The 13,646-nt window shown below is 41.6% G+C and overlaps 1 protein-coding gene across 17 annotated transcripts in view; it reads right to left on the bottom strand.

The window, feature by feature from the left end:
- PTPRT (protein tyrosine phosphatase receptor type T) overlaps window positions 1-13,646 on the bottom strand; it is a 592,781-nt gene that overhangs the window by 62,767 nt on the left and 516,368 nt on the right. For all 17 annotated transcript variants that reach the window (XM_083507878.1, XM_083507892.1, XM_083507888.1 and 14 more), the window contains one exon: window positions 67-215. In XM_083507878.1, the coding sequence (XP_083364004.1) occupies window positions 67-215 (149 nt within the window). The remainder of the gene's footprint in view (window positions 1-66; window positions 216-13,646) is intronic.

Here is a 13,646-nt window from a genome sequence, read left to right as displayed (position 1 = left end):
AAGAGCTTTAATTACCATAAAGCTTTCTGAATATGGAGGCACCAATTGCAAACAAGTAAAACTTACTGAATCCATTAACATCTTGGCAGCTTGAAGAAAAGGCTTCTTCATTATGAGCAGAACTGAGTTTCGTAGCAGTCTTGTCTGAAGAAGCAACAGGTCCCATTTCTCTCTGACTGCTGCTCTGCGTCTCCTTTTGCTTCTTGGCTAGTTTCCTTCAGGGTGTTTTGAAGAGGGAAGAAACCATTGTTAGAGTTTTTGTTTTGGTTTTACCATTTCTTAACTGATCAAACTGAAAGAAAACAACTGAAAGCTGACCAAATAATACCTTAAAAGAGAGAGAGAGAGAAAATATTTCTGGTTTTGAGCAACATGCAGGTCTATTTGCAAATGTGAGGAAGCATCACATTGCATCTCCATTGTAAGCATTAGCAATGGAGAGTGCATATGGAAACTAGCAATGGAGTGTCATGTAAACTGAGAGCAAATAAAAGTAGGGCCAAGGAAAAGAGAAAACGGCAGAATGAGATATTAATGGGAAAATACCAGGCAACTGCCTAAATCCAGCCTGAAATTCCCCAGTGATAAGTTTACACTAGATCAATACCTAAAAGTCCAGGGCCAAATCTACTTCCCTTGAGAAATGCCTTGTCTCTTCCCCATATACCAATCTAAAGTGGAAAGCTGGTTGTCACCTTGGGGCAATGTGTGGGGATTTCAGGTTGGGGCTTTGTCGCTTTACCTTGTTTCCAAAGAAGCCTAACAGAAAAGAGCAGGTATCACACAAAAGGAAACACTCTTTAAGGTGCTGTTGACACAGTTGCTTAAACTGAGTTTTTGATTCCCCATACCTGAGTGTAAATGTAATGAAAAGCTACCATTAAATAGTTGCATTTTCATATTTTTTTTAATAAAAATATATGTTTTTCTCCCTGATTCCTACGACATCAAGAGCAACAGTGACACTTTATATATATCCTGGGCTGAAAAACATTCTTGTTTGGGGTATTATTCACTTGTGAAACCCTCGATGTCATGGGCAGTGAACCATTTTCATCTGATGGGTAGGATCAAAAGTGGCAACCCTCTGTGGTTTGACCTATACACCTGTTTTAGTTACCTGACATGATATGGCATACTTCGCAAGTGCTCTGAAAAAAGGGACATCCTGGTGTGTGAGATCACGGCAGCCATTTTGGCTGCCACTCTCTCTCTCACTTTCATGCCCTGCTCTCTCACCCTGAATAAAGCACTTGAGAGCATAACACAGGTCACGAGACTCACCCGGGAGCAGATCCTGGAAGACATACATCATGGTTTTGGCTCGGGGAAAAGTTCAACGGTGTGATATGGCATCAGATAAATTCAGACTCCCCAAAAGCAATAAGGTTTGTATTTGGCTCCAAATCGAAGCAGCACCAAATACAAGTCCGGTCTGCAAAGGAGCAGCTGACAACTCTTTCTAAAGTTCCCAATTGTCCCTTTGCAGTTGTGGTTTTAGGGGAGCTTCCGAGTAGAAATGATCCTGCCTGAGGCAGCAGGGCTTGCATTCCATGCCCAATTTAAACAGTCCAAAAATGCAAGCCAAGGAAATCAGAAGCACACTCTGAGGCTCTTGGTTGTTCCCATAACAGCCTTGAAGTCCAAATTAGATAGGCTCATGGGCCTAATTTGTCCTGTGGGCCAGAGTTTCCTCACCACTGCTCTGTTTTCAGAGGCAATATCCATCTAAATATTAGATGCTGTGAGAGAAGGCAGAAAACAGCAGAAGAAGGTTGTTTCCTTCACACACTATTTGTGTGTGGACTTTTCCTGAAAGCATCTAGCTGGCCACTGTTGGAAACAGGATTATGGAGATGGACTCTTGGCCTAATACTGCAGGAGTCTTATGTTCTTAAAATGGCCTACTGAGTGCCACCTAGTAATTTCCTGTTTGCCATTTCTAAACAGAAGCATATACCACATTAGTTACAGAAGACACAGTCCACATTTCATATACACATCAGATTTGGTTGGAAATACTACTGATTAATTCCTACCTATCATTTTCAGGTGGTGAGTAGTTCTCCTGAATTTGGTCCCATGTGGTGAGAATGATCCTTGAGGAGAACCTACCACTGCTACCTCCTTTCCTTCTCCAAGGTACATTTCTAGGGTCTTAAGATAGGAATAGGGAGCAGAGCTCATAGAATATTTGGTGCTCCTTGCAAGCACTATGAGCAACTATGAATCATAAGATCCCCAAATCCTGTATTTATTGTACCTTGTGAACCCTCTACATGTCAAGGATCTTCAGAAAATTATTGATGCCTCTGTTGTCAATGACACACACTGGCCTCAAGTCTAGATACAGGCTTGAGAGCACCTACATGATCACAACAAAGGAGCATTAGCAGCAGAACAAACTAAGCTTTTCTCACCATCCTCTTTCTGACACCTGACATGCTGCTGATATGCTGTCATAGAGGGGAGAGCAAGAAGCCCTCCTTCCCCTTCATAGCTGACAGAACATCACTTAAAAGGTAAAAGGAATGGTTATTTGGGCTCCACAAGGTTGAGTGTGTGATAGGGAGGGGCTGTAAGAGAGTAGGCTAATGTATTTCTGAAAATGTACTTGGTCAGAAAATAAGCAGAGTTATTTCTCTCTTTATTTTACTAGTGAATTTGATGTGAATTAGAAGTTCCCCTCTTTAGTAAACACTAGGTCCCTACTCTTTCCTTGTGGAAATTCACTGAGAAGAAACAGCTCACCTGAGAAATGTCATCTTATCTTGGCTTTGCCACATTAAAACTGAATATGAGAAAAGAGGCCAAGTAATATTATATATAAAATGTTTGCATGAAATTTTCTTCGTCTTGCACCAAGAAACATCAATAAAATAAACAGTTCAGCACACTGATCTCAAATGTTGAGATGTCATATTCATCTGTGGAGATATAACATCTCACCAGAATTACTAGTAGTGTACTACCCTACCTCTATCAACTATAAACCATTTTGGGATGTGGCTGCAATTCTTTGAACAAGGCTCATCATTTCACTTAGACAGAGCAAAGCTACCCACTGAGACAGAATTGGTGTAAGAGCAACTGTATGCAACTTCTTTCTCACACTTTCCCAAAATGGACTGCAGAAATATCCTAAAATGAGGCACTAGGCCTGTAAGAGAGAGAGAAGTCACATTAAATTAACCACCCTTCTACAGGAGATTTGCCTGCATTGAGTGTAAAAATCAGAAATGATTAAGAGTGACAGCAAAACCTTTGAAATAATAAACAACCAGTCCACTGTCAGCTCTAAAATTGCTCTCCTCGCCCCCACCCCAAACCTACCCAACAATGGGAGATCCCATTGTTTGCCTCTGACTACCAGCTGTATGAAAATGGAGAAGAGTGATCAACTCGGCTTCTGTTGACATTTGGCTGCTCAAGTCTTCATTCATATCTGAAGGTGGTGGGTGGGGTGGGGGGACTCATTCAGAATGAATATTTGACATTCTATAAACCAGCAGCCCGGAAAGATACCACATAAATCTTCTGCACCAGAAAAGAAGTTTGCTCACATGGCCTCCATTGATAAGAAAATAAAACAAACAAATATAAGGAAAGAAAGGAAGATTACTGTAAGCAGGGACTTTAATCTTATTTTCTTTGTTATTGAAATGTGAATAATGTAATTAAATTATGTTAAGAGATTGCAGTTTCCCACAAACTAAATTGACTTGCTCACAATCAATGATGAGCCTAAAACATGCCTCCATCTTTAAGGAAAAATTAATTGGATCCTTGCATAGAAAATCTTTCTTTTCAATTATTTATCAACCATGCTTATTTAATACTGCAGTCTGCCAAGTAAGCCTTGCTGAAAAGCCATGGTTGCACATATACCTAGAAAGAATTCCCCAAGCTGATTGGGTACCCTACAGATTGGCTTTGGTTGCAACTCCCACCAGCCCTCAGCCAGTATGGGTAGCGGTTAGGGATGCTGTTGTTGTTGTAGTCTAACAAAATATGGAGGGCACCAGGTTGGGGAAGGCTGCTTTAGGACCATAGGTTGCTCCTTATTTAGAAAAGTCACAACAGAACTGAAATTTTAATGACAATGAATCACATTTAAACATCAGAATAAGGTGACTGCTGAAGCCTTGTCAACTGATGGGATGACTCCTACCCAGAGTGGCCTTTGCATTCATTTGCTGTGAGGCAACAAATAGGAATCACATGCTTTTCCAGAGCTTACTGCTGTTGTCTGTTTCCCTCAGTCTCTCTACTATGGCTGTTTGAACCATGCCAGGGATTGAAAATACCATTTGCATACAACATTTTGATTACAACAATGACATGGCCACACTTTTTTGTATGGAGCAAGTTCAGAAAGTTTGTGTTGCTGGGAACCTGCTTTGATCTGATTCTTGTTTTGATTCTGGGCTGCCTATTTTAATTTGAAAACGTGTGTCTGTTTTAAATGGTTCCTTCTGTTTTGTTATGCTGACCTATGCTGTGCTTGGCATACATATTTTGCAAGCAATTTCCCCTTTTCACAAGTTACTTTCACCAATGTGCACATTTCTGTATGCACTTTCCCCTAATATATGTATTTTTGTAATTTGTATCCATAGTTTTGTTGAAGAATGGCATTTGGAAAAGTGTGTGTGTGTGTGTGTGTGTGTTAAAGCAGCTTCATTTGGGTTTGTCTATCTGTTAAGGGACTGCAAATTCCTGAGTAGCTAGGTTCACATTAAAATGGGAACCAAATTAATTTATTCTTCATTCCTATATGTGGACTACTTCCAGAGGGCTTGTCCTGAGAGGCAGCATAGAAATATTGAAAATATATAAAAATAAATAATAGGACCTAGAGTCTCACCTAAGACAAATCTATCGCAGAAACTTTTCAAAATATCACATGCTGCTAAAATATATATCCAAATGTGTTGCTTTTGGTTTAATGCCGTAAAGTAACTAATCTTCTGTTGTTGTTTTTTTTTGGGGGGGGACAAAACATTGAACAAATATAGTAAAATGTAAATCAATTTATTTCAAAATGTGAGAATGAGGGGGGAGGGGAAGGCACTAAAAAGGTTTGTCAGTGCAAGCCAATTCATGTTTACTCAGATGTAAGTCCCATTGGGCTTACTCCTTAGTAAGCAGGTCCAGAACTGCAGCCTCAGCCTGTTTTGCTGTTAATCCTTTTTGACAGGAAGTTGGATAGAGACATTAAAGCTTTGGAGCCTCAATTACATTTCATGTTTACCAAATATGGGCAGCCAGACCCAAGACTAGCTGTGTAAACTGCAGCCATAATTTTTGCAAGCTGCCTTGAGTCAAAATGCAGAGTATAAATAATGGAAAGAACATCAATACCTAAATATTTACAAGGGATGCTATGTTCAACCCCTACTGAAATGAATGGAAATTAGCAGTTCCAGCAGCACAGGATATATAATCCCAGTCTTAGTGGGTTGTTGTACAGAACGAAGGTCCAGTGCACATTTGAGGAGGAGCTGTCACTAATGTGAGCTTCTTTATTTATTGCAATGGAAGGGACATCTAAAATATCAAGCTGCTCCTGAAATGGGAAAACTCGCAGTTGCTAAGGCTGTGTCTGTACATCAGTGGTCCTGCAGTATTTTGGTTTGGGGCGATTTTGGCAACCAACACTTTCGGAGTGCTGCTCTTACATCTGAGTTGGTTCTGAAACAAAGGGAGCTCCAGTAGGAGAAGCGATCACTATAAGGCACTTTGTTTCCAGTGAGGTACCTTTACAACCTTTAGTGAGTTTTAATGAACACCATCACAGTCTTATTACAGGATTCTGAACATTTCAGTTGTTTGCAATGAAGGAAAGAAACAATCAACTACTACATAACTTTTCAGCGGAATTAAGGTGCTCAAGATAGCTCATGATGCATAGAGAATGAGACTCTTAATCTCAGGGTCATGGGTTCCCGTCCCACGTTGGGCAAAAGATTCCTGCACTGCAGGGGGTTGGACCAGATGACCCTCATGGTCCCTTCCAACTCTACAATTTTATGCTTCTATGGCTCATAGATTGCCGAAGAATTGATGCTTTTGAATTATGGTGTTGGAGGAGACTCTTGAGAGTCCCATGGACTACAAGAAGATCAAACCTATCCATTCTGAAGGAAATCAGCCCTGAGTGCTCACTTGAAGGACAGATTGTGAAGCTAAGGCTCCAATACTTTGGCCACCTCATGGTAAGAGAAGACTCCCTGGGAAAGACCCTGATGTTGGAGAAGATTGAGGGCACAGGGAGAAGGGGACAACAGAGGACGAGATGGTTGGACAGTGTTCTCGAAGCTACCAACATGAGTCTGACCAAACTGCAGGAGGCAGTGGAAGACAGGAGTGCCTGGCGTGCTCTGGTCCATGGGGTCACAGAGAGTCGGACATGACTAAATGACTAAACAACAACAAATGGCTCATTCTGTGATTCTACTTCAGCCAGCTCTGCCAGTGTGGCCACGCAGCATTGACCTCATAGTCTCCCTGCCCTGCCCGTACCCAATCATGGTAAGTGGCCATGAGACTACTCTCAGGAGGACATCTCCACCACTCTACTCCACCATTCTTGCACCCCCTTTCACCGAAAAGCCAACTACTTGATAGCAAAACCAGTTATCACCAACCATTTCCTACCAACGTTTATGTTCTCAAGACACAAACCTTAGGGTGATGTATCAGCCTTCATACAACAGCCCAATACAATGCATGTCCCCTCTGAGATAAGCCCAAATGAGTTCAAAGGAGCTCACTCCTAGAAGGGTGTGCACAGTACTAAAAGCTGAGGGAGATAATATATGGCTGTTCGGATGGGGGAGTTAAACATTCAGCCCCCTAAGTCCACACACACTGGTGATGTCAGCCTATGCCATTCTTTTGCTTATCCCGACATGACAGACAGGGGTGGCTGCAGTACCAGTGTGGTGTAATTTGCCTGGCAGGTATCACATTTTCAGTGGATGGAAAAAGGAACCCATTTTCCTATTTTCTGTTGTTTCAAGCTAAGCACAAAAGCACTGAGCTGAGAGTCCAAGAAAACAATGTATAGATATATACTTTATGAAAGGAGGATATTATATATATTGCAGAAGGGCCATATTATTGCTGTAAATGTTCAGGTGAAATTTGTTTTTATATATCTTTTTACCATACATGACTTCAGTATTTTGGTCTGTGTGATCTGGAATAATGGCAGATTTCTGGATTTGCTAATGGAACACAGGTACATAAAGTACTTGGCACCAGAGGTTTGTCAGATTTCTCAGTGGGAAATGCTAATCTAAAATGAATATGTCCTTAATAATGAGCACTCTGGGCTACTATTGAGGCTTTAAAAGGGGTTTGTAAACAAAGCTGAGAATTGCTTATTAAATTCAGCTTAAATTATCTCTGGCAATAGGTGGCTGGATGCTCTGATGCTTCAGTTTCTTCACAATGTTGATAATGACAAAGGGCTGGATCTGGCAGGCTTCGTTTGCTTTTGCAGGAAATGAACAATGCTGTTTTGAGACTGAATAGTCCCCACAAAATGGAATATTTTGGCTTCAAATGCATGTGCACCAAAGCACTTCCAAAGCCAGCAAAGTGATTCTCTTTCCTGTAGTGGACACAAGGGGTTTCTGAGACACACTAACCTGGACACTAACAGAGAGGTTTGCTGGAATTTGCTAGAGTTCTGTTCCGTTCACTTAGCACTAAGAAAAGCAAAACCATAGCTCAGTTTTCTGCCCTGCATAGATGAGGGCCAGCATGTTGAACATTAGGAGAGCTAAGTAGTGAAGAAACATTCTTTGAGCTGTACTCCAGTCCTCCCTGAACCTTTCATGGCTTTCCTAATCATTATAAGAGCTGTAGCTCAACATTTAGAATAGGGAATTTCAAATGAATGTTATACTGCATGGTAGGGAATTCCAGGAACAGAAGAACCTGCTTTTTCATAAGTCAGACTATTGGGCCATCTAGCAGTGGCTTTACAGGGTTTCAGACAAGGATTTATTGACCTTCGGTATACAAAGCCTGTGCTTACTACAGCCCTTCCCAAAACAAGCTCTAATATGTAGACATAAAGAAGGCTGATCACCGAAGAATTTATGCTTTTGAATTATGGTGCTGGATGAGACTCTTGAGAGTCCCATGGACTGCAAGAAGATCAAACCTCTCCATTCTTAAGGAAATCAGCCCTGAGTGCTCACTGGAAGGACAGATCCTTAAGCTGAGGCTCCAATACTTTGGCCACCTCATGAGAAGAGAAGACTCCCTGGAAAAGACCCTGATGTTGGGAAAGATTGAGGGCACAAGGAGAAGGGGATGACAGAGGACGAGATGGTTGGACAGTGTTCTCGAAGCTACCAACATGACTTTGACCAAACTGTGGGAGGCAGTGGAAGACAGGAGTGCCTGGCATGCTCTGGTCCATGGGGTCACAAAGAGTCAGACACGACTAAACAACAACAAGTCATAGAAGGCACTCCAATGGTGATTAGCAGCCTCTACTCTTGCTTGCTTGAGAGCCATTTCACACAGGACATGGGTTGATCCACGCTGCAATAAGGCATATGGTTAATAGTCAACCAGTTCATTATGTGTAGGCCACAGCTGTCAACATCTCCACTATGCTGAATTGTCTCTGAGTTAACTATTCAATTACTTTGTGCAAAACCACACAATGTTTTCAGATGAATTTCAAATATGTTGGTGAGCTGCTGATGGTTCTGGAAGAGGTGTCAATAGTGTCTCATTTAGGTGACACTAAAAGAGTTTCTCTCTTCCACCTAACTGTGACTGTAGCAGTGCAATAAAAAAGGTAAATCAGAACTGTGAAAACAAGACACTTTTACTTTGGAGTGAGCATTTGTGATTCAAGATGCAGAGATATTACAGGGGGGGGGGGAGCATACAAAATAGACAGCTTTTGACAACTTTTTTTAAAAAGAGCCATTAATTCAATATCTAGAGACCCTTCTTCAACCACCATCACCCAAATGAAAAAGTCAAACTCAACGCAAATTCTCAAACTCAAATTAGTTTGTTGCTTTTTAAGCTATTGAAGGCATTGAGATCCTTCTTGGGAAGGGGTAAATAAAATGACAAAAAAGTTAAAGAAACTACAATTGCTAGACCTTGAGCTCTAACTAACATGCAGAACCAAGGCAGAGGATAGTCAGCCGGTGTGTTGAGCTGTCTTCAGAGTGACAGAAGCATTTATCTGAAAATGCTTCCCTTCTACAAATAAGGCAATTGAAATGCTATCTCTGAAGTCCTGACAACCTGTATCAATGACAACTCCTGCTTTCTTCTCTGACCAGTTTCCCATAAACACAACAACTGGAACATCCAGGGGAAGTGGCTTTCATCACATTAATGTCAATCACAGAGCATAGGCTGTATAAAGTGTGAAGCTAGCAAGAAACTCACCATCGTATGTGTGTGTTTCATTCATTATGTAAATGGAAAAGTGTCTGAAGAAACAGCTGCTGGATGGATACTTCAGAGAAGAATGTAACAGAAGTAACCAGTGTGTGCTGACATAAATTTAACATCAACATGTCGATATCAAAGAATTACTGCATGTATTGCGCTCATTTGCCCAAGAGCAAAGAAAGAATGTGGGGATGTAGTCTATCAGAATGCTTTTGAGGCAGCAGGGTAGAAGTTATTTATAATTAGCACCTAATAAGGACCAGGTTTCAATTAAGATGTGCAATGGCTACAGAGCTATTTACTTAAATTATGTGGGGATAAAGAACCTTTGTGCTCTAGTCTTCTTAATGACATTCTCTGTTCAAGGCTATTCCAGTATATGGTCTGAAGGCACACGAGGCCACCACCTTTCTGAAGCTAACTAGGTCTAGAACTGGGTGGTGACCACCTGGGAACCACATGTGCTTCACCTTGGGTTCTGTGATGGAAGACAGTGATATAAATGCTACAAAATTATGTCCTCAACTCATAAGGGCTGAGGATGGAAACTAGGAAGAAGTGGTATGATAAATTCTTTGATGGGGGTGAGAAGATAGAGAGAAACAGCGAGGCTGAGCAACATATGTGAAGGAGGCGAAATGTGTGACTGTGGACACAATGAGCCTTGGATATAATAGGCTCTGTCTCTCTGAAGGTATCTGTTCTGCTTCACTTCCATTGTACAAAGTGCTATTCCATCTGCAACACTTGCTTGTCTGGCCACTGCTCAAGCAACCCATAAAAAGGGTCTGCCCAAATGTAATCCTTCTAATAGGTAGTGCCGTTGTGCAGCTTTCTTTTCAATGATCTCAAAGGGGCTTGGCATGGGAACCTTATGTGAAGTATGTAAGATCAAAGGTTTCTTCAAACTAGAAAGAGAATTGAGGTTTTATTTAGCTTCATGTATCTCAAGAAAACAAGAAATAGATTCAGCATGTAAATGGTGCCATTTTCCAAAACCGCAGGTATAATTTCCCCCAAAATTATTCTATAGGATCTACTCCATCTATTGCCTTATGTACGTGATTGAAGTGAGAATGAAAAGTATTCCCTGCACAATACCAGTTTTCTATAGTAGATGTTAAGTGTGCGGTGAAATGGTGGCTGGGAATTCATACTGGAGTTGTTGAAGTCTCCAAATATTTTAGATGAGACAAGATGTAGTGCCACAGATTCCTCAAACTCATAAAGATAGCCAAATGCAACAAAAGAAGAGGCTTTAGCCTATATTACACTCCAACAACAATATTGGTATAACAGTAATAGTCATTAAGAATTGTATGCAGCTCTATCAACCTACCCCCCCCCCCCGCTGCCTCTATCTGCTGCCATTATCTGCCAAGAAGTAAGGAAAGAAAGGATAAAAAGTGTGTTTTGGATGGTCAATTCAGAGGAGTTGTGAATTCTTCTATGGCTCAGATTTTAATCTGAGCCGTAGAAGAATTTCAGAGTTTTGTAAAGTCCCTGTCTATTCCATATGCAATGTTTATGAGCCCCTGAAATTTATATCTGGACTTGAACTCAGAGCTGCCCACCAGCATTTATACCTTTGGATGATTTTTGCACACTGCCTGGCATGCTGTGGTTGCTGCCATTCTTGTGGCTGCTCCAATTACACTCCAAGGAGTATAGCGAACCTTCAAGTCCATACTGTTTGGTTGTACTTGTCATAAGTGTTTATGTCATACACCAGTAACTCACACCACCCCAGGGATTCAGTGGCATGTTATGTAAACATGCAAGTGCAGCTGAACAATACGAGTGTAAGATTATACATTCCCAGAGCAGCATGGGAGCAATTACAAAGGTCACAGGAACCATGTGCTTCAATTAACATGTAAAGCAGACCTTATGTCTGGAAGATTATTATTTCAGTAAGAAGTGATTGCACACGGGAATTCCCTGTGAAACAAATTAACCCTTTAAAACAAATTTAAGCTGTGTACACATTACCAGCTTAAAATGCAGCAAGGTCACATACACACACCCTGGCTGCATTTCAAATCACATTTGCACCTCATTGTACACATCAGCATGGCTGGATGTGTTTACAAGTCATATCCTATATAGTCACACCAGTGGGCAGAGAGGAGGGCATGGATGCTCCTTATAGCTTATATTTTCTAATAGGTTGTAAGCTGATGGTGGGGGACTACATCAAAACACAGTATTTCTAACAAACAACAACAGGAACAATGTAGGATGTAGCAAATATTATGTGCGCATGGCTTCACAAAACAGTGGTAACAGTGCATTAGATGTGGAGTAAATGGGAGTGTGTACACACCTTTATTAAAAACTCCTGAGACAAGTGTTTTTTAAACAGCTTTCAGGAGTGTATTCTGCATAACACATTATTTTATTGTATTTTACTTTATTTATTTATTGAATTTATATACCACCCTATACCCAGAGGTCTCAGGGCGGTTCACAGAACATTGTAGCTACACTTCACTCACAAATTGTAGATCCCAATATGACTTGAGCAACAAGTAATAGGTGTTGGTGTGGCACCTCAACAAGTGATGAGGCAGGAAATGTGCTATGTGGTTCTTCCACCCCTCATTAATTTATCTAGTGCTGTGCTGAAATCTGTCCTCTGGTTTCTTGAAAGGTTTCTTCCCCCATGAAAGAGCCACCTGCCTTTGATTTCATTTCAACTCATTTCCATCTCACAGTGACCCTGAACACCTGAGAGGGCATCTTTTTACTGTGTACTCACCGATCATTTGCCAAGCACCCCCAGAAACATTTGAAAGCAAGGCAGAAGGGTGGTGCTATTAGATAGAAGGGTTTTGCTATCTGAGAGCAAGACAGAAAGGACTTATCAAAGTTTTGCAATTCTCTACTATTTCCTCAGGGACGCGGGTGGCGCTGTGGGTTAAACCGCAGAGCCTAGGACTTGCCAATCAAATGGTCGGTGGTTCGAATCCCGGCGATGGGGTGAGCTCCCCTTGCTTGGTCCCTGCTCCTGCCAACCTAGCAGTTCGAAAGCACGTCAAAGTGCAAGTAGATCAATAGGTGCTGCTCCGGCGGGAAGGTAAACGGTGTTTCCGTGCGCTGCTCTGGTTCACCAGAAGCGGCTTAGTCATGCTGGCCACATCACCCAGAAGCTGTCTGAGGACAAACGCCGGCTCCCTTGGCCAATAAAGCGAGATGAGCGCCGCAACCCCAGAGTCGGCAACCCCAGAGTTGGCCATGACTGCACCTAATGGTCAGGGGTCCTTTACCTTTACCTTTACTATTTTCTCCTCCTCATTACCATGTCTGCTCCACTATTTAAACAAATTCCTCGAATACAAGCGTGCCCAGGAGGATGCACTATATGTGCTTTCCAATCCGCTGAATAACTAGTCTCCCTCTGGGTATTAGGGACCTGCAGTTTCATAAGTAGTGTGGTTCTTATCTGAAACTTCCACCACCATGGATTTTTTTTTTAAAAAACCTCTCTGTTCATTAATGATCTTCCAGGAACAAATAACAAGAAAGTAAACAATAAAAATTAGAAACTATATTCACAGTCTCCATAGTTATATATTAGCGCAATACAATGTAATATTAGAGTTTATCTGGGCAATGAAGTTGACAAGAAAGAGTCCCTTCAGAAAGAAAGCTGTGTTGGGGGAGGGGGGGCTGCATTCCCTGCCACCCTAAATGACACGGCAGATTACAGTGCAGGATAACCTAATCATGGATGTCCTACATCACATCTAGATTGGCACTTGGTTCCTTGTAGAACTCAGCAGAAAGGATAATGTGAGACAGGGCTCTGCCTGCCACTGGTTATAGCTCCACCTACTGTTGCCCTCCCACCCTTCCACCATACCAGTCCTAACGGACACCAGCCATTGCTGCTCAACCCTCCTTTCCCATCAGCTAGAAAAGAGAAAGGTTCACGATTCTTGAGCAGTAGCAGCAAAGACAGTGAGTACCCTAGATGCTCACCACCTGCTTTTGGAAACAGTATTTTTCAAAGTGAAGTACAATTTACAGTAACTTTTGCGCTTAGCTTGCTATTTTCCTATTAGTCTACACCAGAAAGAAATGATAATCAGCAAGACTGCAAGGGGTGAGTGAGATATAAAGGCAGGGGTTTTAATTGCAAAAGGAAGAAGAAGAAGAAGAAGAAGAAGAAGAAGAAGAAGAAGAAGAAGAAGAAGAAG

Source organism: Podarcis liolepis (assembly GCF_965112155.1).
Source record: "Podarcis liolepis genome assembly, chromosome: 6".
In the NCBI taxonomy this organism is placed as follows: Eukaryota; Metazoa; Chordata; class Lepidosauria; order Squamata; family Lacertidae; genus Podarcis; species Podarcis liolepis.
Note: the sequence above shows the minus strand (reverse complement) of the source record. Positions and strands in the feature narration are given on the sequence as shown.